We start from the raw sequence: 27,433 nt of genomic DNA, 5'->3' as shown, positions 1-27,433 counted from the left end.
ACTTACTGGAAGAATAAGAACTCAAGATAACAAACATTTTTATAAAAGAATGTAAATGGTTCGTTGAATATTTACAGACAAATTGTAAACAGGTAAGAACATTGGCACGATTATTGTAATGACCTGCGGTTTCGAAAGAGTATCTATTTAAAGTGGATGGATAAATGAGCAAATTAAGTTGATTTGGATATGCAGAAGATATTAAAAAATAAATTTAAGGAACTGCGGAAAGAGTGGGGGAGGAACGGCTAAGGGAGCTGGGCATGTTTAGCCTGGAGAAGAGGAGGTTAAAGGGTGATATGATAGCCATGTTCAAATATATAAAAGGATGTCACATAGAGGAGGGAGAAAGGTTGTTTTCTGCTGCTCCAGAGAAGCGGACACGGAGCAATGGATCCAAACTACAAGAAAGAAGATTCCACCTAAACGTTAGGAAGAACTTCCTGAAAGTAAGAGCTGTTCGACAGTGGAATTTGCTGCCAAGGAGTGTGGTGGAGTCTCCTTCTTTGGAGGTCTTTAAGCAGAGGCTTGACAACCATATGTCAGGAGTGCTCTGATGGTGTTTCCTGCTTGGCAGGGGGTTGGACTCGATGGCCCTTGTGGTCTCTTCCAACTCTAGGATTCTATGATTCTAAGTCAAGTTTCGAAATGTTAAGATGATTGTGAAATTGGTGAAATGTATAAACTCGAAAATATTTTTTTTTTTGAAGTGTCTCATGCTTTACCAACCGAGCTATCCCATCAATTGTCTATTTATTCCTAGTCTCCTGTGTGCGTGCGCAAAAAATAAAAATCCAATTAAAAACCATGCAGCTCGCTAGTCCGGCGCTGCAACAAGCAGGGAAAAATGATCCAGCGGATCTTTTCAAAGCTCTCTGCGATTTCCAAGCTTTGCACACGAGGGAAGGCAGCTCTGCAGCGCGCAGGTGGCCACAGGATTGCAGGAGGCAGCGATCTCGCTCCCCGGTCCTCAGAGGGTTAACTGGAGACCGGTTCCTAGAGAGGGTCGAAATCTGGGGAGAGGGGGAGGGCAAACGCTTCCCTAGCAAAGGCCCCTCCCCATCCTGCCTTGCGGATCAGGGAAGCTGGAGAGGAGATCCCATGGAGAGCAGAGGGTGCTTTGCGGCGAGGTTGCGTCCTGATCCTGCATAAGGAGCCGGGTGTTCATTTAAATCGGGGTAGCAGGGAAATCTGGTGAGTCTCTCTCCTCTTGCATTTGGTGAAGGGTGGCCTGGGGGGGGGGTGTCATTGCTATTTATTATTATGATTATTCTGTGATGCATGTTTGTGTTTTCATGTTGCAGAATTGCCCCGTGTTCTTTGGATGACGGGCGGTGTGTAAATCTGAATAATAATAATAATAATAATGATCAGTGTTTTTTTCCTTTGGGGTACTCTCATTTTGACTCAAGAAAACCACCATTTTATAGTTCAAATAAATACAGTAAATGGACAAAAGTACAAAAAATCACCAAATGTTTAGGCATAGCTGTCAACGTTTCCCTTTTTTAAAGGGAAATTTCCTTATTCCGAATAGGATTCCTCGCAAGAAAAGGGAAAAGTTGACAGCTATGTGTTTAGGGGTATGCGTACCCCTGCGTCCACTCCCAGGAAAAAGCAACAACAACAACAACAACAACAACAACAACAACAAATAATAATAATAATAATAATAATAATAATAATAATAATAATAATAATAATAATAATATATTATTTGTACCCTGCCCATCTGGCTGGGTCTCCCCAGCCACTCTGGGCGGCTTCCAACAAAGATTAAAAAATACATTAAAATGTCACATGTTAAAAACTTCCCTGAATAATAATAATAATTAATATTAATAATAATAATAATAATAATTAATAATACCACCACCAGATTTGCAGTAGGGACTGGGAGCCTGGGAAATGCAAGCGGGGAAACGGAAGGGGTGGGTGGGAAGAAAGCCACCAAGTGGGGAGAAGCCCAGTAGGGCTGGACAAAATGGATATTGACAAGCTGGAAGGTGGGGGAAGAGGAGGGCGGCCAGGATGATCAAGGGTCTGCAAGCCTTCGGAGGGAGATGGGTAGCCTGGAAAATAAGAGACAGGGAGGAGAAAGGAGAGCCATCATCAAAGATCTCAAAGGCTGTCCCATGGAAGATGATGATGATAATAATAATAATAATAATTATTATTATTATTATTATTATTATTATTATTATTATTATTATTATTTATACCCCGCCCATCTGGCTGGGCTTCCCCAGCCACTCTGGGCGGCTTCCAAAAGAATATTAAAATACATCAAACATTAAAAGCTTCGCTAAACAGGGCTGCCTTCAGATGTCTTCTAAAAGCCTGGTAGTTGTTGTTCTCTTTGACATCTGGTGGGAGGGCATTCCACAGGGCAGGTGCCACTACCGAGAAGGCCCTCTGCCTGCTTCCCTGTAACTTGGCTTCTCGCAGTGAGGGAACCGCCAGAAGGCCCTCGGAGCTAGACCTCAGTGTCCCAGTAGAATGATGGGGGTGGAGACGCTCCTTCAGGTATACTGGGCCGAGGCCGTTTAGGGCTTTAAAGGTCAGCACCAACACTTTGAATTGTGCTCAGAAACGTACTGGGAGCCAATGTAGGTCTTTCAAGACCGGTGTTATGTGGTCTCTGCGGCCGCTCCCAGTCACCAGTCTAGCTGCCGCATTCTGGATTAGTTGTAGTTTCCGGGTCACCTTCAAAGGTAGCCCCACATAGAGCGCATTGCAGTAGTCCAAGCGGGAGATAACCAGAGCATGCTCCACTCTGGCGAGACAGTCCACGGGCAGGTAGGGTCTCAGCCTGCGTACCAGATGGAGCTGTTAAGCAGCTGCCCTAGACACAGATTTGACCTGTGCCTCCATGGACAGCTGTGAGTCCAAAATGACTCCCAGGCTGCGCACCTGGTCCTTCAGGGGCACAGTTACCCCATTCAGGACCAGGGAGTCCTCCACACCTGCCTGCCTCCTGTCCCCCAAAAACAGTACTTCTGTCTTGTCAGGATTCAACCTCAATCTGTTAGCCGCCATCCATCCTCCAACCGCCTCCAGACACTCACACAGGACCTTCACCACTTTCACTGGTTCTGATTTGAAAGAGAGGTAGAGCTGGGTATCATCCGCATACTGATGGACACCCAGCCCCAATCCCCTGATGATCTCTCCCAGTGGCTGCATGTGGATGTTGAAAAGATGGAGCAAGCTTGTTTTCCCCTGTTCCAGAGGGTCGGACTCGAACCCATGGCTTCAAGTTACAAGCAAGAAGATTCCATACAGAAAAACTTTCTGACAGTCAGAGCTGTTTGACAGTCGAATGACCTCCCCCTTGGGGAGGTGATGGACTTTCCTTCCTTGGAGGTTTTGAAAAGCAGAGTTTAGATGGCCAACTGTCAGGGATGCTTTAGCTGCGATTCCTGCATTGCAGTGGGTTGGACTAGATGACCCTTGGGTCCCTTCCAACTCTATGAGGGACTGGGGAGAAAAGACATGCAGGCATTCGTCGTCACCACCATATATTTCTAATACCCCACTCATCTGGCTGGGTTGCCCCTGCCACTCCAACAGAAATACAGTGGTACCTCTGGTTGCGAACGGGATCCGTTCCAGAGGCCCGTTTGCAACATGAAAAGAGCGAAACCTGCAGTGGCGCATCTGCGCATGCGAGATTCGCCACTTCTGTGCTTGCGCGTGACGTCATTTTGCGTGTCTGCGCGAGCGGCGAAACCTGGAAGTAACCCTTTCCGGTACTTCCGGGTTGCCGTGGGACGTAACCTGAAAGAACGTAACATGAAGCGGCCGTAACCAAAGGTACCACTGTACAGTTGTACTTTGGGTTACAGACGCTTCAGGTTACAGACGCTTCAGGTTACAGATGCTTCAGGTTACAGACTCCGCTAACCCAGAAACAATACCTCGGGTTAAGAACTTTGCTTCAGGATGAGAACAGAAATGGCAGCACGGCAGCAGCAGGAGGCCCCATTAGCTAAAGTGGTACCTCAAGTTAAGAACAGTTTCAGGTTAAGAATGGACCTCCAGAACGAATTAAGTTCTTAACCCGAGGTACCACTGTACAGGAAAAACAGCAACAGCAACAACATCAAACATTGAAAGATTCCATGGGGAGCCTGCTTAGAATCATAGAACGGCAGCATTGAAAGGGACCCCAAGAGTCATCTAGTCCATGCAGGAATCTTTCACCAAACTTGGGGTTCAAACTCACAACCTGGAGAGTAAAAGACTTGTGATCTACTGACTGAGCTACAGTACACTGGCGGAGAATAATGACTTTATCTACATATATACTATATATATAGTTTTGTAACGTATATGGTGGTACCTCTGGTTAAGAACTTAATTTGTTCTGGAGGTCCATTCTTAAGCTGAAACTGTTTTTAACCTGAGGTACCACTTTAGCTAATAGGGCCTCCCACTGCCCGAGATACTATTTCTGGGTTAGCAGAGTCTGTAACCTGAAGCGTATGTAACCTGAAGCACCTGTAACCCGAGGTACCACTGTATTTTGCTATTGCTGTTGTCCTTGGCCTTTTAAAATGCTTTTTTACACGTATCCTTACAGTGGTACCTCTGGTTACATACTTAATTCGTTCTGGAGGTCCGTTCTTAACCTGAAACTGTTCTTAACCTGAGGTACCACTTTAGCTAATGGCACTTCCCGCTGCCGCCACGCAATTTCTGTTCTCATCCTGAAGCAAAGTTCTTAACCTGAGGTACTATTTCTGGGTTAGCGGAGTCTGTAACCTGAAGTGTCTATAACCTGAAGCATCTGTAACCCGAGGTACCACTGTATTTTGTTATTGCTGTTCTCCTTGGCCTTTAAAAATGTTTATTGAAGGTATCCCTTTTAATTTCCCCTTTGCTTTTTATTTATCTTATTTATCTCTCTGCAATCGATAAAATGAAATATTTTCAAAATGTTCTTATTCCTAGGTATCTTTCTCAGCTGTGAAGGTCTCTGGGTCCTCGCTTCTTTGGCCAGCTTTTTCCTTAAGACGGCATCTGACTGAGGAGGGAAAGGGACACGTTTTTCAGCCATGTCGGAGGCTCCCTCAGATCATGCGCTGAAGGTGGAAGAGGCAGAATTGGCTGGCCCAGTGGCAGGGAGAGGATCCCATGCCGTCCAAGCCGCAGGCAGCAAAGGATGCTGGGAAAACACCTGGCAAAAGGCCCTGGGCGAGGAGGACCCATTCAGCTTGGATGCTCGGTGCCGACGTTTTAGGCACTTTCGCTACCAGGAGGCCGAGGAACCCAGAAAGGTTTGCAGCCGGCTCCACCATCTCTGTTGTCAGTGGCTGAAACCAGAGCGATACACAAAAGCTCAGATGCTGGACCTGGTGATCCTGGAGCAGTTCCTGGCCGTCCTCCCCACAGAGATGGAGAACTGGGTCAGGGAATGTGGAGTGGAGACCAGTTCCCAGGCGGTGGCCCTGGCCGAAGGTTTCCTCCTAAGTCGGGCAGAGGACAAGAAGCAGGCAGAGCAGCAGGTGAGACACTTTCATCTTAATAGTTTTGTGCTGATGACTGTATTTTCATAAAATAAACAAAAACATTTTTATTGTTTTGGAAATTAGAGACTGCAGCAAAAATAAATTACTTGCTAAACTTTAACTGCTATATTACAACCGGTCATTCCATTATCCCTTTTCTTTTATTGTTTAGGTATTTAGAATATAAATGTTTAAAAATCCCATATATCTCTCTATCATCTATCTATCTATCTATCTATCTATCTATCTATCTATCTATCTATCATCTATCTATCTATCTATCTATCATCTATCTATCATCTATCTATCTATCATCTATCTATCTATCTATCTATCTATCTATCTATCTATCTATCTATCTATCTATATCTCTATCATCTATCTATCATCTATCTCTATCTATCTATCTATCTATCTATCTATCTATCTATCTATCTATCATCATCATCTATCTATCATCTATCTATCTATCATCTATCTATCTATCATCTATCCATCTATCTATCATCTATCTATATCATCTATCTATCTATCATCTATCTATCTATCTATCTATCTATCTATCTATCTATCTATCTATCATCTATCTATCTATCTATCTATCTATCTATCTATCATCTATCTATCATCTATCTATCTATCTATCTATCTATCTATCTATCTATCTATCTATCATCTCTCTATCTATCTATCATCTATCTATCTCTCATCTATCTATCTATCATCTATCTATCTATCTATCTATCTATCTATCTATCTATCTATCTATCTATCTATCTATCTATATCTCTATCATCTATCTATCATCTATCTATCATCTATCTATCTATCTATCTATCTATCTATCTATCTATCTATCTATCATCATCTATCTATCATCTATCTATCTATCATCTATCTATCTATCATCTATCCATCTATCATCTATCTATATCATCTATCTATCTATCTATCTATCTATCTATCTATCTATCTATCATCTATCTATCTATCTATCTATCTAATCTATCTATCATCCATCTATCTATCTATCTATCATCTATCTATCATCTATCTATCTATCTATCTATCTATCTATCTATCTATCTATCTATCATCTCTCTATCTATCTATCATCTATCTATCTCTCATCTATCTATCTATCATCTATCTATATCTATCTTTACCCAGGTATTCAGTGTCTGAAGAAGTTTTATCGAGTGATGTGTTAGGGCATCTCCTAACGTGTATTCCATGTATATCCTTTTTCTCATCCATTTCTCTCTTTACTCCCAGAATCTAGTGAGAGACAGTTTCATCCTGATAACACAGAGATTTCCAATAATATTGCGAAACCCTGCCAGTTGGCCCACTTTCCCTACAAATCCTCTTCAGAGGTGACATCCCACTCTGGACCTAGGGCGTTTCTTTTTCCTAACGCTTTCTCTCTCTCTCTCTCTCTCTCTCTCTCTCTCTCTCTCTCTCTCTCTCTGTCTCTCTCTCATCCCTGTTTTCCTTACAGGGCCTGTTTGAAGCAGTGGCCGCTTACATTCCTGAGGCAAAGAAGGCTCCACTGATGCTGGAAAGATCATCTCTTTGTGCTGGAGTTACTTCTCAGCATACAGATCAAGTAAGAGGAGTAATAGGATCATTGAGCTGGAAGGGGACCTACGGGTCATCTAGTCCAACCCCCTTGCAGTGCAGGAATTGTCGACATGCAGAGGGTCGGGAGGCCAGCTGGCTAGCCCCGGCTGGGCCATCTCCTTCCAGCGGCCCAGTGCGAAGACCATCACCTCTGCTCTGACGTAAATCAGCGACCCGGGCTTCTGAGCCAAGGCACACTATCAGCATATTATAACTACAGATTTATTACTCATAAATCAGGACAAAGAAACATGTCTTCTCTCTCGTCGTCTCAGAGAGAACAGCAATATTTTGAAAGAAAAAAGAAAAAAAAGAATCTCAAAGCGGTTTACAGCACATTAATCTTAGGATTCCTGCTCCGTGTTTGCAGTCATGAGATTGTTGCCTATCACATGACGGTGTATGTATTCATTCCACAGATTGGGAAGTGACGGAGACAGGATGTTTTGGTATTACTGTGTTTCGTGAAGTGGGACTATTATCCTTTGTTCTTTCTCTCTTTGCTGTCTGATGAGGAAGAGGAAGGAGCTAAGTCAGAATGCTCAGAGTGTATTATACGAAAATAAAAGTAGATTAGCCAAAATGCTGTGCTACTGAGTTTGTTACGCAAACTGCTAACACTCTGCTGTTCCTAAGCGTGGTGACGCTTCAGTCGCTGTGCTGTTCGGGCTGGAGAAAGCTTTTGAAGCTCCCGAACGACCAACCAGGAGGGAGAGAACATGCCAGTCGGGCATGTGTCTCTACCAGCGTCCTACAAGAGAGTAGGATGATCCTAACAGTTAAAACATCAAACCAAACAATCCAGAAAAAAAATGAAAACAAATTCAAGCTTCAAGGAAAATATTTCAGATCCTGCTCCAAGTGACACTTTGCTTTGCCCATATTTATTGACCAACTTAATTTATAGAGCAGCCCCATAGCAGAAGGACACTAGGAAGCCAGGGTGGTGCAGTGGTTAGAGTCTCGGACAAGGACCTGGGAGATCAGGGCTCAAATTCCCCCACTCTGCCATGAAGCTCACAGGGTGACCTTGGAGTCAGTCACAGTCTCTTAACCTACCTCACAGGGTCGTTGTTGGGATTAAATGAGGAGGGAGGGTGAACCATGTACTCCTTGCTGAAAAAGTTGGGATATAAATGCAGTAAATGAACTCTTTTGCTTCCCTGCATAAGAAAGCTGGAGGGGCCAGCCAGGTGGAGATGTGAGTCTCCACGTGGTCGCAATTTAATCTGCACCAGTTGAGAAGGCCCTTTCCTGAGCTGCTGAGATGCGTTCTGGCTTCCTCTGTCCTCTGCTCATCTCTCTGGACCTGGAACATTGCACTTTCCTATTAGACCATGGGTAGTCAAACTAAGGCCCGGAGGCTGGATCCGGCCCAGTCGCCTTCTAAATCCGCCACGTGGATGGTCCAGGAATCATCATGTTTTTACATGAGTAGAATGTGCCCTTTTATTTAAAATGCATCTCTGGGTTATTTGTGGGGCATAGGAATTCATTCATTTTTTTCCTCTTCAAAATATAGACTGGCCCCCCACAAGGACTGAGGGACAGTGGACTGGCCCCCTGCTGAATAAGTTTGCTGACCCCTGCATTAGACCCTTCAATGGCTCAACTCAAGTCTACTTTCTGGTTGTGCTCACTATGGGCAGAACAGATTGAGATTGAATCCCGACAAGACAGAAGTACTGTTTTTGGGGGGACAGGAGGCGGGTGGGTATGTAGGACTCCCTGGTCCTGAATGGGGTAACTGTCCCCCTGAAGGACCAGGTGCGCAGCCTGGGAGTCATTTTGGACTCACAGCTGTCCATGGAGGTGTAGGTCAATTCTGTGTCCAGGGCAGCTGTTTATTAGCTCCATCTGGTACGCAGGATGAGACCCTACCTGCCTGCAGACTGTCTCTCCAGAATGGTGCATGCTCTTGTTATCTCCCGCTTGGACTACTGCAATGCGCTCTATGTGGGGCTACCTTTGAAGGTGATCCGGAAACTACAGTTAGTCCAGAATGTGGCAGCTAGACTGGTGACTGGGAGCAGCCACCGAGACCACATAACACCAGTCTTGAAAGACCTTCATTGGCTCCCAGTACGTTTCTGAGCATGATTCAAGGTGTTGGTGCTGAACTTTAAAGCCCTAAACGGCCTCAGCCCAGTATACCTGAAGGAGTGTCTCCACCCCCATTGTTCAGCCCGGACACTGAGATCCAGCTCCATGGGCCTTCTGGCGGTTCCCTCACTGCGAGAAGTGAGGTTACAGGCAACCAGGCAGAGGGCCTTCTCGGTGGTGGCACCTGCCCTGTGATACACTCTCCCATCAGATATAAAGGAACTATCTGACCTTTTGCAGACATCTGAAGGCAGCCCTGTTTAGGGAACTTTTTAATGTTTGATGTTTTATTGTGTTTTTAATATTCTTTTGGGAGCCACCCAGAGTGGCTGGGGTATAAATAAATTATTATTATTATTATTATTATTATTATTATTATTATTATTAGTTGCATTAACTGTGAGTGGGAAATGGTCTCTTTCATTTCAGGGTCTGGTGACGCTTGAGGAGGTGGCTGTGCGTTTCACTGAGGAGGAGTGGGAGCTGCTGGATCCGAGCCAAAGAACCCTGCACAGGGAAGTCATGGAGGAGAATGGTGGCATCGTGGCCTTTTTGGGTAAGGCCCCTTGCCCCCTGCACTTGCCCTTGGTTTGGGGTTGATAAGACCCTTGTGAAGCTTTTCCTTTTAATAGATTACAAGGCAGGGAGGGTTGGCTGTTCCTTTTCTTCCTCACAATCAAGATGCGTTTTCCCTCTGGTGGTCTCATCTGAGAAGAAAAAAATTTCTGCCTATTTTCTCCAAGTGCTGTGATACGATAACTATCTGAAGTCCATCTAAAAAAAATGTTTTTGAGCTATTTTTAAAAGATATTCACCAAAATCTGCACTGTCAACATGGGTTGCGGGATATTGAGGCACTTTCCGACGGGGAGCTGTTTCCAACGGCCGAATCCTGGACGTATGGCAACCATATTTGCCTCAAGGCATATTTTCTGGCAGCTTATCTAATGTATTGCTTTTGTTGAATACATACCAGTCAGAGGGCCTTCTCGGTAGTGGCGCCCACCCTGTGGAATGCTGTCCCATCAGATGTCAAGGAAATAAAGAACTATCTGACTTTTAGAAGACATCTGAAGGCAGCACTGCTTAGCAGTGGCGTAGCATGGGTTGTCAGCACCCGGGGCAAGGCAAGTAATTTGCGCCCCCTAACCCGTGGATTTACGCCCCCTAACCCATGGATTTGCGCCCCCTAACCCATGGATTTGCGCCCCCTAACCCTAACCCCCAGATGTTGCGCCCGGTGCGGCTGCCCCCCCTGCACCCCCACGCTACGCCACTGCTGCTTAGGGAAGTTTTGATGTTTTATTTTGTTTTTAATACTTTGTTGGGAGCCGCCCATCATCATCATCTTCATCATCTCTTCTCAAATCCGAATTTCCTTTCTCTTGAGGAATCTAGTTCGTTTTATCCCTTAGAATGCTAAGCAGTAGGATGACCAGCCTCTCTGCATTTCTCTCAAAAAAGGAGGCGAAAGGAGGAAATGTGCTATCTGCACCCTGAACATAGCATATTATTATTATTATTATTATTATTATTATTATTATTATTATGTTCTGTTGGGAGCTGCCCAGAGTGGCTGGGGAAACCCAGCCAGATCGGTGGGGTATAAATAAATTGTTGTTGTTGAAAGAGTGGGGTGCTATATTGGGAAATGCTTCATGTTGTTATTTAATTCAATTCTATAGTCGATTACTTCTTGTTTCAGGGATTTTTACGGCAATTCTTTTGTTTTGTATAATTTCTTGGTTCCGTGACTGTCTCTTTTTCTCAGGTTGAGGGGGAGGCAACCATCTTACTCATGTCTTGTATAGCAAATTTTTCTCCTTTCTCCTATTTCTCACAACAGCAATCAATTCTTAGCGTACTTCTTGAATTCCAGGCTTTACATGTTGTCTCTCTTCTTCTCAGGAGACGAAAGAGCCAGGTGTAAAGAGAAGGAACAGCAGGGGAGAAAACCAGAAGGAAAACCGGAGACGAGGAGGGGAAAATCCCCTTCCTCCCAAAGGGGCGACGTCGCTGAAATCCCAGTGGGAGAGGAAATGGAGGACGGGAAAGAAAGCGGCCAGTGCTCTTCGTGCGAGGACAGTTTCACCTGCACGGCAAGCGACGCGGGGGAAAAGCTCTTCGAGTGCATCAATTGCAGCAAGAGCTTTTCCAAAAGTTCCTACCTTCGGAAACACCTCCGTATCCACACAGGGCAGAAGCCGTACAAATGCGCCGAGTGCGGAAAGAGCTTCAGTCAGAGGACAGACCTCAAGAGACACCAGTGGATCCACACGGTGGAGAAGCCCTATAAGTGTCTCGAGTGCGAAAAAAGCTTCACCCAGAAGAGGAGCCTCAGTACACATCAGATGAATCACAGAGGGGAGAAACCATTTAAATGCTCCGAGTGCGGGAAAAACTTTGCTCAGAAAAATTACCTCACGATACACCAGCTGACTCACAGGGAGGAGAAACCGTATAGGTGCTTGGAGTGCGGAAAGAGCTTTGGCCAGCTCAAAGATCTCAACAGACACAGGCGGGTTCATTTTGGGGAGAAGCCATATAAATGCCTGGCGTGTGGCCAGGGCTTTTGGTACGAAGGCCACCTTAAAAATCACCTCCGAATTCACACTGGGGAGAAACCGTATACGTGTTTGGAGTGCGGGAAGAGCTTTATTCGGAAAACGGACCTCAACAGGCACCAGAGGAGTCACACCGGGGCGAAGCCGTATCAATGTTTGGAGTGCGGGAAAAACTTCACAGAGAAGAAGAACCTCAGTTTACATCAGATGAAGCACAGAGGGCAGAAACCATTCAAATGCCCGGAGTGCGGGAAAAGCTTTACTCAGAAAAATTACCTCACCGTCCATCAACTGACCCACAGAGGGGAGACGCCATATAAATGCTTGGAGTGCGGCAAGAGCTTCACCAGGAACACTAGCCTTAGCTGTCATCAGAGAATCCACACTGGGGAGAAACCGTACGAGTGTCTGGAGTGCGGAAAGAGATTTGCTTGGAGGAAAAGCCTAAGTTGTCATCAAACCATCCACACGGGAGAAACCGTCGAAATGTCTAGAGAGCTTTACTCGGAACAGAAACCCGGCCACGTCTCAGATCAATTGCAGATGGCGAAACCCTATCAATACCCAGATTGTTCCATGAGCTGCGAAGAAGCTGGAGAAGAAAAAATGTCCGTCTCAATTTTTCTGTGCCAATGATCTTGAATCTCTTCTGTTGTTTTATGTCCAGTTACGCAACAAAAGCTGCAAGATGGAATCACTCCCACCATACCACCTAGAGTCCTTTTTGCCAGGCGCCTGGAGGAAACATCTCTTGCTCCTCCGACCTGCTCTTCGCCTTGGTGCCAAAGGGTCATGCCACTCAGGGCGACTCATAAGCCCATCCTGTTTGGCAAATTTCCTTCCTCTTGTGCCCAGAGTTCCAGGGCTAAAAGTAGGATCCTCCCCCTATGAAATTTGTCTTCCCTTTCGACATCCCTCTGCCGTCTCGCACTGCAAGGTTATTCCATGCATGTTTTGGAACTTCTCACTAAGTCTGTCTGGTGCAAATGTTCCCAAACTTATTAGGTCTACTGCCCCCTTTCCAGAAAAAAAATATATTACTCAGTGCCCTCTGGAAACCTACCTACCTTTAAGCAAACAAACAGTGGCAAATTTCTGCTCTTTTAGGTATCTGTATTTCTATCTACATGGGAGGCGGGTGGTGCTGTGGGTTAAACCACAGAGCCTAGGACTTGCTGATCAGAAGGTCGGTGGTTCGAATTCCCGCGATGGGCTGAGCTCCCATTGCTCGGTCCCTGCTCCTGCCAACCTAGCAGTTCGAAAGCACGTCAAAGTGCAAGTAGATAAATAGGTACCTCTCTGGTGGGAAGGTGCGCTGCTGTGGTTCACCAGAAGTGGCTGTCATGCTGGCTACATGACCCGGAAAACTGTCTGTGGACAAATGTCGGCTCCCTTGGCCAGTAAAGCGAGATGAGTGCTGCAATCCCAGAGTCGTCCGTGATGGGACCCAATGGTCAGGGGTCCCTTTACTTTTATTTCTATCTACATATTGCTGGCAGTAAGCATTGTTACACAACAGATGAAACGTACAGTTCTTCAAAACGTTCTTCTTTCTTTATGCTTCCACTGCCCCCTTATTTTTATTAAATCCCCCCCCCCCCCGGTTACACACGAGGCCCTGGATTGTTCTAGCACCCCCCCAGGGGGCGGTATAACCCACTTGGGGAAACACTGATCTAGTGCAAAGTGATTTACAAATGAATGGTCTTTTATTTCTTTTCATCCTATCTTTTTGTCACCCCCCCTATTTCCCTTTAATAAACCTTTGAAAATTTGCACCTTCGGGGCTGTCTGTATGCTTTGACGTTCGAAGGTTAATTTCATCCGCTGGGATAGCTCAAGTCAGGAGAGCACGAAGCTCTTAATCTTTGGGTTGTGGGTTCGAAAGCCCCATGTTGGGCAAAAGATTGTGTTGTAGGGAGCTGGCACTAGGTGACCTTATGCACAAACAAGAATGGGTTTAATTTGGGGGGGGGGAATTGTGCACACTTGAAAACGTTGGCGGCATTAGGATAAATTCAACAGTGTAAGTAGGTTTTGCTGGATGCAATATTGGAATACTTAGCTTATATAAAATATGCAGGGATTTATGCTATGTAAAATGAAGCATGGAAAGAGAAGGGAAGTCATTGGTATTTTAAGGTTGTTTGAATGAATACTCTAAACTGTAGATCAGAAAATGTTGTGTACAGTAGTACCTCGGGTTACAGATGCTTCAGGTTACAGACGCTTCAGGTTACAGACTGCGCTAACCCAGAAATAGTACCTCGGGTTAAGAACTTTGCTTCAGGATGAGAACAGAAATTGCGTAGCAGCGGCAGCGGGAGGCCCCATTAGCTAAAGTGGTACCTCAGGTTAAGAACAGTTTCAGGTTAAGAACGGACCTCCAGAACTAATTAAGTTCTTAACCTGAGATACCACTCTGTGTGTGTGCGTGTGTGTGTGTGTGTGTAAACACACATTATAATAATATAATATAATATAATATAATATAATATAATATAATATAATATAATATAAATGGGTTTAATTCGGCAAATTTAATATAAAAACAAAGACGGGTGGGCTTCTGTTGAGATCACATGACACACACAAATAATTTTCTCAAGGCTTTATTTCTGTATGGCCGGGGGTTGGACTAGATGACCCTTGGGTACCTTTCCCAACTTTACAATCCAATGATTCTATTCCCCCCCCCCGCGCCCCTTAAATGCTGTCCAGGGTCGCCCAAAAACGCCTCGCGGGCCAGACCTCCCTGCCATAGACGAAACTGGCCCGATTGGGCCAACCTTGCAGGGTTGTTGCTTTGCTACGGAGCCAGCATGCAAGGCAGCGGACCTTCCAAAGCGCAATTCGGCAGCACATATACTAAAATTGGAACGATACAGAGGAGATTAGCATGGCCCCTGCGCAAAGCGCAATTGTTTGCAAGGATCGATTCGCTGCGCCCGGATTTCGCGTCCCTGCTGCTCCTCCGGCCATGCAAGGGTGAAAACGATGGCGATGCAAGTGAGAGTGGATTCCTAGAGAGGAAGGACATATTTTTTGGGGGGGGGGTGTGGATGCGTGGGGGTGGAGGGGAGGAGGAGTCCTCCGGAGCAAAGGCGGCTCCCCCATCCTGCTTTGCAAAAAAAGGGGAAAAAAGCCAGCCTTGGATTGCAGCCGGAGGTTGAATTGCACGGATGCATTTATTCGCTGCAAAGCTGACAGCTGGTTCCTGCTCCTGCCCCACTGCTGCTTGAACCGGGAGGTCGCATCCCCCCCCCCAAGCCCTCCCCGCACATCCCTGCAGGGGTTTCTTGCAGAGGGAAACTGTCCTTTGTCCTTCCCAATCACGTGAGTCTCTCCCCCCCCCCTTTCAGCCTTTGGGTGCAATGTGTGGGGCTGGGGAATGAAGGGGCTGGAAGCCCTCCTTTTACCCCCCCCCCCCAAGTGGGGATCAGACAGTGCCTTGGGGGTGGGGGAGGGCCTGGGGAGCACAGAAGAGCGAGGCAAGCCCCCCCCCCAAAACAGCACCCTTTCCAGGTGTGGATCATCAGTTAGGCAAGAGGGAGTTGGGTGTGTACGTTCAGCCCGGATGAGAAGCGAGTGGTCTCTCCATCCTTGGCAGAGCTCAGGTGTGCCACCTGTCAGGGTTTATTGAGCTGTGATGTCGGCATTGCAGGGCGGGGGGCTGGGCTAGATGGCCTTTGGGGGTCCCTCCCAACACGACAGTTCGGTGATTCTGTGAAATCCGCAGAGCGCAAGGCTTTATCCGTATGCTGGGCCAATGCTTCCGAAGGAAAGCACAGAAGGAGAGGGGTCTTGTGCTCGGCTCCTACCACTTTGGCGCGATTCTGCAGCAGGGCTCCTCTCAGATTCCCAAGTTCACGTGCAGCTGATCCAGGATATTCTTTTTACGTTGAGGAGCTTTGCTGTCTGGCATTCTGAGGGTTTGGCCTTCTCGGTGGTGGCACCCAGCTTGTGGAACTCCTTCCCATCAGATGTCAAGGAGATGAGTAGCCAAGCAACCTTGAGAAGACATCTGAAGGGGCAGCCCTGTCTAGGGATGATTTTTTAATATGTAATGTTTTATTATGTTTTTATGTATTTTGGGAGCTGCCCAGAGTGGCTGGGGTACAATTATTATTATTATTATTATTATTATTATTATTATTATTATTATTATTATAGATGCCACCAGGACCCCTTGGTGTTGCGCACTGGACAAACTCCCTCCCCCTCTTTCCTCCTGTCGGCATCTTCTCTTTTCGTTAGCAAGATGGCTCGCTAATATCACCAGACAACCAAGAAATAACAGCCATAATAATCCGTGATTGATCATGCCTGCTTTGGAGCAGGTTCATTTCCCAAACACCCCCAGCTCAAGATGATGGAATGTGAGCCTCTTTTCTGGCCACGTCATACGTTAAAGCACCGTGATGCCGGTTCGAACAGCTCTTGTTCCCAGAAATCTGGGAGCTGTAGTTTCTTATAAGGGTGCTGAGAGCTGGAGGAGAGACACCCTTCACCCCAAATTCCCCCTGCAGAGCTACAATTCCCAGAGTTTTATGTGAAGTGGGATTGACGGTTAAACTAGCTCTGTGATGGACAACCGGGATCTCTCCTGACAATGCTGAGCACCCTTAATAACATTATTTTGGGTAAAACGGTCCCAGATTATTAAAGGCCTTCTGGTAACAACATGAACTCGGGCCTGGTAGTAATTCAGCAACTGGTGGAGGTCCCTGAGCAGGTTCTGCATTGCAGAAATGTATTGTTTTTCTTGTTGGTTTTGCAGGACCCACATTTTGGGGGGCCGATTTTGCTTCATGACCAAAATTGGCAGAACAGGGAAATTGGCAGAACAAAATTGGCAAAATTGGCAGAACACCTTGGTGGCCCTGCCTTGGAGCACAGATGGAATAAGTAGACTCTGCTTAGAGAAGCTGTTCGTATCATCTGGACGGGGAGAAGCAGAGGATTCTGGGAAGGAACCGTGCAGAAGATCCTGAACGAGGAGGACGCCCTCAGCTCAGATGCTCAGCTCCAGCACTTCAGACAGTTTCTCTAACACGGCCTGCCGAAAGGTTTGTGGCTGACTCCACCAGCTTTGCCCTGAGTGACTTCGGCCAGAGTGATAGATACGAAAAGCCTGATCTGGTTCTCCTAGAGCAGTTCTTGGCTGTCCTCCCCGCAGAGATGGAGAACTGGGTGAGGGAACGGGGAGCAGAGACCAGTTCCCAGGCGGTGGCCCTGGCCAAATGTTTCCTCTCAAGCCGAGCAGAAGATGTGAAGAAGGAGGAGGAACAGCAGGTACGATACGATAATCTTTATTGTCATTGTCTCATACAAAACAACAAAATTGAAAAAATGTACATCAGACATTCAAAAACCAACAAGCCTGCTATCCCAGCTATCCCAGCCTGGTTAGCCCCCTAAAAACTCTGATACCCCATAATTGAATACAATATACTCACATAGAGACTACCTTGTTGTTGTTATTTAGTCGTTTAGTCATGTCCGACTCTTCGTGACCCCATGGACCAGAGCACGCCAGGCACTTCTGTCTTCCACTGCCTCCTGCAGTTTGGTCAAACTCATGCTGGTAGCTTCGAGAACACTTTCCCACCATCTCGTCCTCTGTCGTCCCCTTCTCCTTGTGCCCTCCATCTTTCCCAACATCAGGGTCTTTTCCAGGGAGTCTTCTCTTCTCATGAGGTGGCCAAAGTATTGGAGCCTCAGCTTCACGATCTGTCCTTCCAGTGAGCGAGACTACCTTACACTGCGTTTATAACCAAAATCACATTTGGATAGAAGCTATTTCTCAGGCAGCTAGTCCTATTTATAACCCTGTACCTTCTTCCAGAAGGCAGAAGCTGAAAGAGATCATTTCCGGGGTGCGCACTATCCTGCACTATGGCACCTGGCAGCATAGATTTGATCTAAGGTGGGAAGAGTGCATCCAATTATTCTCTCTGCAGTCTTTATAACCCTGGAGAGCATTGTTTTTCCCCTGACCGTGCAGCTCCCAAACCACACACACAGACCATAAGTTAAGACATTCTCCATAGTACAATGGTAAAATGCCATCAACAGGTCCTTTGAGAGATTGTTTTTCCAGAGGATTCTCAGAAAATATAACCTCTGCTGTGCTCTCTTCATCAGGTCTTTGCTTCATCCTGGTGGTTCCAGGGGGCTGAGAATATTTTCTAAGGACGTTGCCAAAGTGTGCAACGGTTGTCCACTTTTCACCCGTTCTGGAAGTCCTCCAAGGAGAGGACTGCTCATTTCTTTCCTAATATCTCTCTCTCTCTCTCTCTCTCTCTCTCTCTCTCTCTCTCTCTCTCTCTCTCTCTCTCTCTGTCCCCTCTGTCCCCTCTTTTCTCTTTCTGATCCTTGCTGCTCTTTCAACTGCAGGGACTATTTGCAGAAGAAGCCGTGAACTTTCCTGAGGCAGAGGAGGACCTGTCAGACCCCAGGCAGATGCCTCTCCCCAAGTGGTGGATCAAGCAGGAGGAAGAAGACGAAGGCGCTGCTTCGTTGGGTAAGGATTCACAAGACATCTCCCAGCTTGGGTCTTCCCTTCTTGAGCGGGTCTCTCTTGTTTTCCCTTGAGCCTGTGTCGGGGAGGAGCTGACTCCACCAAATGCTTAGCTTCCGTCGTTCAGGAATTAATACAGTATTTTCTGGAAGGGCGATTTTGTGGGAATTAAACTCTAGTTCCCATAGTAGCAGACTTTTGTGGAAGACAGCCCTGGGTCTTTTGACCATTTAGCTGTTTCACTTTTCCCTCCTATAAAAACTACGCAAGACACCTACTTTTTAAGTTTGTTTGTTTCTTTTTGGGTTGAAATATATATATATTTGATTTTCCAGAATATAAACATACAACAAAATGACTTCCAAATCTAATTATTGAGATTACTCTGAATCGCCTGACTTCCCCCCATCCCTTCCATGGGTCCTATTGATTCCCTTTCAACTGTATATCAATACTTCTCCAAATTTTCATCTTCCTAGATTATCTATACGTCCTGTTACATTTCAAATGTGTTTAAAATCCTGCTGATGTTTTGACCTGCTTACAATGATTTTGTATATAAATTATAAACATTTCACATACAATTTAAAAACAAGATTCCAAAGAGCCTCCTGGACTTCCTTCCTCTCCTTTGTGGGTCATGTTATTAATCATTTCCTCCTGCATCTTTTATGTCAGTCACACCTCAATCACATCTCCACTGTATCCAAAATTCACCATTAAACTATAGTGGTACCATGGTTCTCGAACTGAATCCACCGGGAGTCTGTTTGACTCCCGAAACTGTTTGAAAACCAAGGTTGGCTGCAGGAGCTTCCTGCACTCAGTCGGAAGCCGCGGAAGCTGTGTCGGACGTTGGGCTTCTGAAAAACTTTTGCAAACACTCACTTCCGGGTTTGTGGCGTTTGGGAGCTGATTTGTTCGACAACTAAGCTGTTTGGTAACCAAGGTACCACTGTACAAGTGTTATTCCAGTCCTGCTAACGATTTTAGCTGTTTACAGTGGTTTTTAAGATAAATTATAAATTTCACCATTCCTTATTAAACTTTTGGTTTTCCTGATTTCTGATTCTTGTGGACATTTTAGCCATTTCAGCATCTTGACGTCCTGACATCCCATGCTTGAGAATCACTCCTCCCTCCCTAAGCTCGGCAGAAACTTTTTTTAAAAAAAAAATAATATTTATTACTTTTCCAACAAATTAAACACTACAAAAAAAGAACAATACAATACAAAAACAATACATAACACTAACACATTAAACTAACAAACTAACTAACAAAACAAAACAAAAACAGTTTAAAACACATCTACCAATTTCAATATCTTATCTTTCATTCACTTATTTCAACAACCTCCTCGCACCTCCCTTTTTGTATTCCACTTCTGTTAATTGTTTCAGCAATTCCTTTCCATCTTCCTCTGTTTTCTATCCTATACCGTAGTTATCTTAACATATTCTAACCTTATTTTTTCCTTTAATACTCTAAGAATCTAATGAGACGGAAGGTACCTTCTACCACCTCTGGTGGACTTGCCCGAGGATTAAGACCTTCTGGGAAATGATTTATAACGAAATTAAGAAGGTACTTAAATGTACTTTTCATAAGAAACCAGAGGCATTTCTCCTGGGCATAGTCGGCCAAGTGGTGTCTAAGAAGGATAGGACGTTTTTTATGTATGCCACTACAGCAGCAAGGATTCTTTTAGCAAAGTATTGGAAGACACAAGAACTACCAACGTTGGAAGAATGGCAGATGAAGGTGATTGACTATATGGGACTTGCGGAGATGACCGGCAGAATCCGTGACCAAGAAAAAGAGACGGTGGAAGAAGATTGGAAGAAATTTAAAGTATATCTTAAGAACTGCTGTAAAATTAAAGAGTGCTAAAATGTCAAGGGAAAAGAAAATATAGAATTATAGCTGTAATTGATTAAGTATGAGAAGAAGCTAAAAAAGAAAATAAGTAATTAGACAATTGGTGTGAGGAGTTGTTGAAAAAATCTCAAAACAGGGATGCAGAAAAGGGGAGGTAAGGGGAAGTCTGGGAAGTAAGGTTTATGAAAAAGAGGTTTGAAATTATACATGTTTATATGTTTTGTTTGTCTATGTATTGTGTGCTGTTTTGTTTTTAATCTGTTGGAAAACCAATAAAAAATTATATATTAAAAAAAATACTCTAAGAATCTAAGAATCTAACAATCTGATTCTTGTGGACATTTTAGCCATTTCAGCATCTTGACGTCCTGACATCCCTGCTTGAGAATCACTCCTCCCTCCCTGAGCCAGGCAGAAACTTGGTGGGCTTGGGGAAGAAGGCACATGGGGTCTAGCCTAGTCCCCTTAGTCTGCCAACTGCACACCACCAGTCTAAATAATTAAGAAACCGGTCTTCCTGTCATCTTTGTTCCCCTGGCAGGAGAAGGACTGAGGATTATTGTGGTGTGTCCTCCCTCGCCCCTTCCTGATGGCGGAGTGGAAGCACCTTCTGTGCCTCTGGAACAGGTAAGAGGTTCTTTATTTTTAGGAGGGATTAAAAGGGAATTTCGGTTCGAATCCCCGTGACGGGGTGAGCTCCCATTGCTCGGTCCCTGCTCCTGCCCACCTAGCAGTTCGAAAGCACGTCAAAGTGCAAGTAGATAAATAGGTACCGCTCCAGCAGGAAGGTAAACGGCGTTTCCGTGCGCTGCTCTGGTTCGCCAGAAGTGGCCTAGTCATGCTGGCCACATGACCCGGAAGCTGTACGCTGGCTCCCTTGGCCAATAAAGCTGCAGGTGAGCCTGGCTGCCTCTGTGTCCTGCACAACTCACTGGGCCTGGAAAAATTGTGGGAATGTCATGGATAGCAGGAGAGGATATATTGATGAAATATTATCCTTCCTCACTCACGCTAGTGAGTCAGTAGCAGAGTACGTTCTCCAATATATTGCAGGAAACTAGTTGGTAGATTCGTTTGAATCTCTTTACTTAAGCAGTCCAATCTAGGTTGTCCAGATTGGGTTTTGTTCCTGGTAAATTCCCCCTTCTTCTTTGTTTTATTCCATCTTGATGTATTTTGTTGTCTGCCGGCTCTCAGCCAGCAGCATGGGCTCATTCCCATATGGGATGAACTCAAACTCTGTTCTGTAACTATAAGCTAAAGTCTGCATTCAGTTTGCTTACAGTATACTTCTTATCAATATTTTAAGAGAAGACTGTTTTGTCTTTATTCTTTATTTTTAGGAGGGATTAAAGGGGAATTTGGGACACGGGTAGCGCTGTGGGTTAAACCACAGAGCCTAGGATTTGCCGATCAGAAGGTTGGCGGTTCGAATCCCCGTGACGGGGTGAGCTCCCATTGCTCGGTCCCTGCTCCTGCCAGCCTAGCAGTTTGAAAGCACGTCAAAGTGCAAGTAGATAAATAGGTACCGCTCCGGCGGGAAGGTAAATGCCGTTTTCGTGTGCTGCTCCGGTTCTCCAGAAGCGGCTTAGTCATGCTGGCCACATGACCCAGAAGCTGTACGCCGGCTCCCTTGGCCAATAAAGCGAGATGAGCGCCGCAACCCCAGAGTCGGTCACGACTGGACCTAATGGTCAGGGGTCCCTTTACCTTTAAAGGGGAATTTAAGAGGAACAAAACCCAATCTGGACAATGCCGGATTGGATTCCTTAAGTAAAGAGATTCAAACAAATCTACCAACTAACTTCCTGCTATATACAGGGGAATGTACTCTGCTACTGACTCACTAGTGTGAGTGAGGAAGGATAATATTTTTATTTTTAATGTATTATTATTAAATATTTTCTTGATTAACAAAGGTATGTGCAATGTCTCCCTCTTGTATTTTTTCCCATGTAACATTTTTTTTTACAACTCGGTTTCATTTGTTGAGACATTAGGAAGAAAAGGGGGAAAGAGGTGGGGGGAGTTGGGTAGCGGTGGGGGTCAGGTGGCGATGTTTCTATTTTACTTAATATATGTGGGGTTTTGTGTCAGCGTTGCATGTGCAAGTTCCTTGCTGTTCACTTGTGTTCCTTTAGTGGCGAGAGAGGTTGGGGTTGGCCATGGGTGTGGTTGTTCATTTGGGGTTGGCTGTGGTGATCTTTGTTTTCATGTGTGAGTGGGGTGTGTGTGTGTTTTGGATCAGGTTTAGCCATATTGATTTGTATGCTGTTGGTGGGTTTTTGTCATTGTCTTGTTGTGCTGTGTGTGTGATAAAGGGGATCCATACCGGGGTGAAGGCGTCTTCTTCTATTTGTCCCCGTGTCAGTTTCAGTTTATTGGTTAATTTTTCTAGTAAGGCTGTTTCCCATACTATTTGGTACCATTGCTCCATGCTTACTCCTGACAGGTCTCTCCAGTGTCTGATAATAATAATAATAATAATAATAATAATAATAATAATAATAGTAATAATTTTTATTTATACCCTGCCCTCCCTGGCCAGAGCCGGGCTCAGGGCGGCTAACACCAATAAAATCACGGTAAAAACATAATAGGGGGAAAAGGGGGGGAAGGAAAGAAAAGAAAAAAACCAATTTAAAATACAGGTTAGAATGCAATTTAAAATGCAGCCTCATTTTAAAGTAGCTGATAAATCAAGACCATAAGGGGAGGGAAACATAAGGGTCAGACTGAGTCCAAACCAAAGGCCAGGCGGAACAGCTCTGTCTTGCAGGCCCTGCGGAAAGACGTCAAGTTCCGCAGGGCCCTAGTCTCTTGTGACAGAGCGTTCCACCACGTCGGGGCCAGTGCTGAAAAGGCCCTGGCCCTAGTTGAAACCATGTACCGGTAATTCATTGTGGCAGGGGTTCTCACACTTTATCTCCCTAGGACCGATTTAAAATGACTAGAAACTACTAAGAGCAAACTACTAAGGACTACATAAACAAGCTTTTCCTTCTTCCTCTTCTTTGCCATTCTCCACGCAGAGATCACATTTCTTTTTATCCCCCGCTCAGGTGACATTTGAGGATGTGGCTGTATGTTTCACCGCGGAGGAATGGAGCTCGCTGGATCCGGACCAAAGGGCCCTGCACCGGGAGGTCATGGAGGAGAACTGGAAAATGGTCACCTCCCTGGAACAGCAAGGCTTGGCTGGGAGCAGTGAGGAACTCTGGGAAAGGACTGTGCAAAAGCTCATAGGTGAGCATCTCCCTTTGTTCTGTGGCTAAGGCTCCCTTTCCCTCGTAGCTGGTAAAGTCACCCTCCCATTTGTGATCTGTAGTGAATACTCCCTTTCTCACTTCACTACTTACGAAGCTTCCTTTCGTTCCAGGAGCAGGGAGTCAGGGCGAAGGGGAACACAGCACGGCATCGTTGCCAAGGGCCCGACGCAAAGAGGGCAGAGAGCCGAGGAGGAAAGCGGAAGCTAAACAGAAGAGCAAGGAGTCGTCTGCCCGTCGAGGCAGCGGCGCCTGCGAAATCCCAGCCGAAGAGCAACAGGACAAGAGGAAGGAAAGGTGTCCGGTGTGCGGCAAAATGTTCAAATGGAAATCGAGCCTCGATGCTCATTCCAAAGTCCACACTGGGGAGAAGCCGTTCAAATGTCTGGAGTGTGGGAAGGGTTTCAGCCGGAGCTCCAGCGTGACGTCGCACGAGAAGATCCACAGAGGGGAGAAGCCGTACGAGTGCGCCGATTGCGGCAAGAGCTTCATTCGCCGGGACTCCCTCATCTCGCACCAGAGGATCCACACGGGGGAGAAGCCCTACAAGTGTCTGGAGTGCGGGAGGAGGTTCAACCGGAAAGGGAGCCTTATTTTCCACCAGAGAATCCACGCAAGGGACAAGCCCTACAAGTGCTCGGAGTGCGGCAAGAGCTACTGCAGGAATTCGAGCCTCATCTCTCACCGGAGAATCCACACCGGCGAGAAGCCGTTTCAGTGCCTGGAGTGCGGACAGAGTTTCAGAGAGAAGAAGAGCCTCACCGCTCATCAGGGAACCCACACGGGCGAAAAGCCCTTCAAGTGCTTTGAGTGCGGCCAGAGCTTCAACAGCAAAGGCAACCTCAATTTGCACCAGCGGATCCACTCCGGCGAGAAGCCGTTCCGGTGCCTGGAGTGCGGGCAGAGTTTCATCCGGAAAGGCGCCCTTATCTCACATCAGAGCATCCACACCGAGGAGAAGCCCTTCAAGTGCTCCGAGTGCGGCAAGTGCTTCCGGAAGAACTCGAACCTCGTTTCTCACCAGAGCATCCACACGGGCGAGAAGCGGTTCCAGTGCTTCGAGTGCGGGAGAAGCTTCACGCGGAGAGGCACGCTCAACTTGCACCAGCTGCTCCACACCGGCGAGAAGCCGTTCAAATGCCTGGAGTGCGGGAAGAGCTTCATTGTGAAAGGGTCCCTCGTTTCGCATCAGAGGATCCACACCGGCGAGAAGCCCTTCCAATGCCAGGAGTGCGGGAAGAGCTTCATGAGGAGAGACTCCCTCATCTCGCACCAGAATATCCACACGGGAGAGAAGCCCTACACGTGCTCCGAGTGCGGGAAGAGCTTCCGCCAGAAGAGCAACCTCACCGCTCACGAGGGAACCCACACCGGGGAGAAACCTTACAGCTGTCTGGAGTGCGGGAAAAGCTTCCGGAGGAACGAGAGCCTGAAAAAGCACCAGAGGCTGCACCTGGAACAGCTGCCTTGGAACATGGAAATATCTCCCATGACGACGCCGGTCCACAGGGGAGGAACCATCCAAATGCTTCGAATGTGGGACGAGCTTCGGCCAGAATATAAGGATCACGTCACACTGAAGAACCAACCCATGGGGGAATCCTAGAAGTGCACACAGCATGAGGGGGAAGTGCCAATCTTCTTTAGATTCCTTATATTGCAGGGGGTTGGACTAGATGACCCCTGGGTCCCTTCCAGCTCTACCATTCTATGAATCTGTCGTTTTGCGATTCACATCCGAAGGAAGCATATGTAACAAAGTAGATTAGAGTAGTCGATGAAGTAGATTAGATAATCCCCCCCCCATGGGCCACTTGATGGTGTTGACAAACCATTTAATTACCGTTAATACCTCTTGTCACATTTGCTTTAGGTTGAGCATTTTCAGGTTGTGTCCCGCAGCAACCCGGAAGTACAGGAAAGGGTTACTTCCGAGTTTCACCGCATGCGCAGACGCGCAAAGTGACGTCACGCACATGCGCGGAAGCGGCGAATCGCGACCTGCACAGACGCGGGTTGCGTTCTGCTCATGTTGCGAACGGGGCTCCGGAACGGATCCTGTTCGCAACCAGAGATACCACTGTATTCCCCTCCCCTTGCCCCTTGTAGCAATTGTAACACACTGTGCTAGGTGCTGTATGATTTTAAATGGTATTTTAAATGCTATTTCATAGAAGGACAATTTGCATTTGGATCGCAATAAAAGACAATATAAGAAATAAAAGAAGCAATGGAAAATGCAGCTAAAAATCAGTATGAATATTTAACACGGGCATGCCATGGAATACCTGAACGGAGCTTGTGGACCACTGGGAACCCCTGGAATAGAGCTCTAGTGACCAATTGGACCTTTGCAGCCAACAGAGAGTCCACACGTGAGACTGATGGTAGATAAATGTTCAAATCCCTACAAACCCTGTATTGTACTTAGGGAAATGAATAGAGTCAGAATCTTACAAAGTGTAGTGTTTTGAGTAAGCATTTAACCTCGTCGCCTTTTGTGAATGAACTATCACTCCTAGTGACCTAGAGCGACCACCGCCATGGGGGCTGGGGACTCAAAAGAGAATTTGGGATGCTTCAGTGGGGTGGGGTGGGGGAGATGATTATATGGGGCAGTGATAGTGGGTGATAAAGATACTATTGAGGCACAGAGGGAGAAATGGACTCCCTCTCTCATTTTGTGAGAACTCAAGTTTGCCTAGTGAAAACAAGCGGCGATGTTTAGTGAAAGAGAGAAAAAGGAGGATTAGGACCATCATCTCATGCATCGATATAATGTTGTGGTTAGGTAGTTAACTGCTTCACTTTTTTGTGAATGAACCATTTTGTGGCTGGCGCCCATGACATCTTCATCAAAATTCCAAGGGTATTCATTGGCAAAAAAAAAAAAAGGTTGATGGCGACCACATCTCTCCCTATATTCTCAATCCAAGCGTACAAGAGGCATTTATCAAGAGTTGGAGGCCGCAATTCTGCCAGCCAAGCAAACACACTCAAGGTGAATGAGAAGCAAGGCCATTGAAAGGTATAGGTCCCTAAACACACCTGGGAATATAACTGCCTCGAACTCCCTGGAAGTTTACTTCCAGGTCGACATCTTCCAATGGACTTCTATTTTGTGGGACTTTAAATTGGATGATTCCTCACCCCACCCCATTATGCTTTTTATTTTTATTTTGCAAGGATCGACCACATAGCCCTTTTAAAGTAGAGATCTTTATCCCAGTCTGCATCTGTATTAGATTTGAAACTCATATATGGTTTTCTCCTTGATGCCTCGTAGGAAGTGATTCATAAATTAAAGTAAATAAAGTCCTTTCCATTGTTGAACAAAGAGGCATGAATCCCTGAAATGCACTTTCCCCCCTCTCTCTCTCTCTCTCTCTCTCTCTCTCTCTCTCTGTCTCCCCCTCCCCCTCCCTCCCTCCCTCCCTCCCTCCCTCCCTCCCTCCCTCCCTCCCTCTCTTTCTCTCTTTCTCTTTCTCTCCCTCTCCATGACAGGTTGTCAATCAACTGGCGTTTCTGGACCTGGTTCTGTCTGTATCCCTGTAAGAAAAGAGTTTGGACCCACTGTGCGTCTGATGATGTCACCTGGCACAATTACGACATCATATGATTTGACAGGCGGGTGCTGCCACTCACCTGCCAAAGTTGATCTGCAAAGCCTGGGATTGGTGGGGAGCTGGGCTCAAACAATAGCTCCTACTGACAGAGAGCCTCTTCTGCAAAGGAGTTGCAGACCTCCTGCACACTTGCCCTCTTCCTGGTTTTGTAGAGAAGGCAAGAGGACTCTCTCTGCTCCCTGACCTGGGGGGGTCTCACTATGCATGAGCTGAGCAGACCCTCTATGCATCCTCCCCGGCAGCCCTGGGACTTTCCCCCTTTTTCCCAATATGGGGAAGAGAGAGAAAACTTGCCAGATCCCAGAAGGGGCACTGAGCAGGGGTGCCAAGTTGA

At 46.2% G+C, this 27,433-nt stretch overlaps 3 protein-coding genes across 3 annotated transcripts in view; all 3 read left to right on the top strand.

Annotated features, from left to right (window-relative positions):
- The window catches only part of LOC309364436 (uncharacterized protein), a gene marked incomplete at its 5' end in the record, with an annotated part of 133,318 nt that overhangs the window by 7,980 nt on the left and 97,905 nt on the right, over positions 1 to 27,433 (top strand). The gene's annotated exons all lie outside the window — the stretch shown is intronic.
- Positions 864 to 12,818, top strand: LOC309364555 (uncharacterized protein). The gene is made up of 5 exons (XM_081902123.1): positions 864 to 1,194; positions 4,957 to 5,510; positions 7,015 to 7,122; positions 9,669 to 9,795; positions 11,148 to 12,818. Exons 2-5 carry the CDS (start codon positions 5,061 to 5,063, stop codon positions 12,437 to 12,439), a joined length of 1,977 nt encoding a protein of 658 aa, XP_081758249.1. The 5' UTR covers positions 864 to 1,194; positions 4,957 to 5,060; the 3' UTR covers positions 12,440 to 12,818.
- On the top strand, positions 14,875 to 26,810 carry LOC309361377 (uncharacterized protein). Its single transcript, XM_081896230.1, has 6 exons — positions 14,875 to 15,139; positions 16,584 to 17,098; positions 18,203 to 18,329; positions 20,749 to 20,834; positions 23,270 to 23,453; positions 23,587 to 26,810. The coding sequence occupies exons 2-6, from the start codon at positions 16,985 to 16,987 to the stop codon at positions 25,077 to 25,079; spliced, it is 2,004 nt and encodes a 667-aa protein (XP_081752356.1). The 5' UTR covers positions 14,875 to 15,139; positions 16,584 to 16,984; the 3' UTR covers positions 25,080 to 26,810.

Source organism: Podarcis melisellensis (assembly GCF_964234715.1).
Source record: "Podarcis melisellensis genome assembly, chromosome: 2".
NCBI classification, from domain to species: Eukaryota; Metazoa; Chordata; class Lepidosauria; order Squamata; family Lacertidae; genus Podarcis; species Podarcis melisellensis.
The sequence above is the reverse complement of the archived record's forward strand: the minus strand, read 5'-3'. Positions and strand labels throughout refer to the sequence as shown.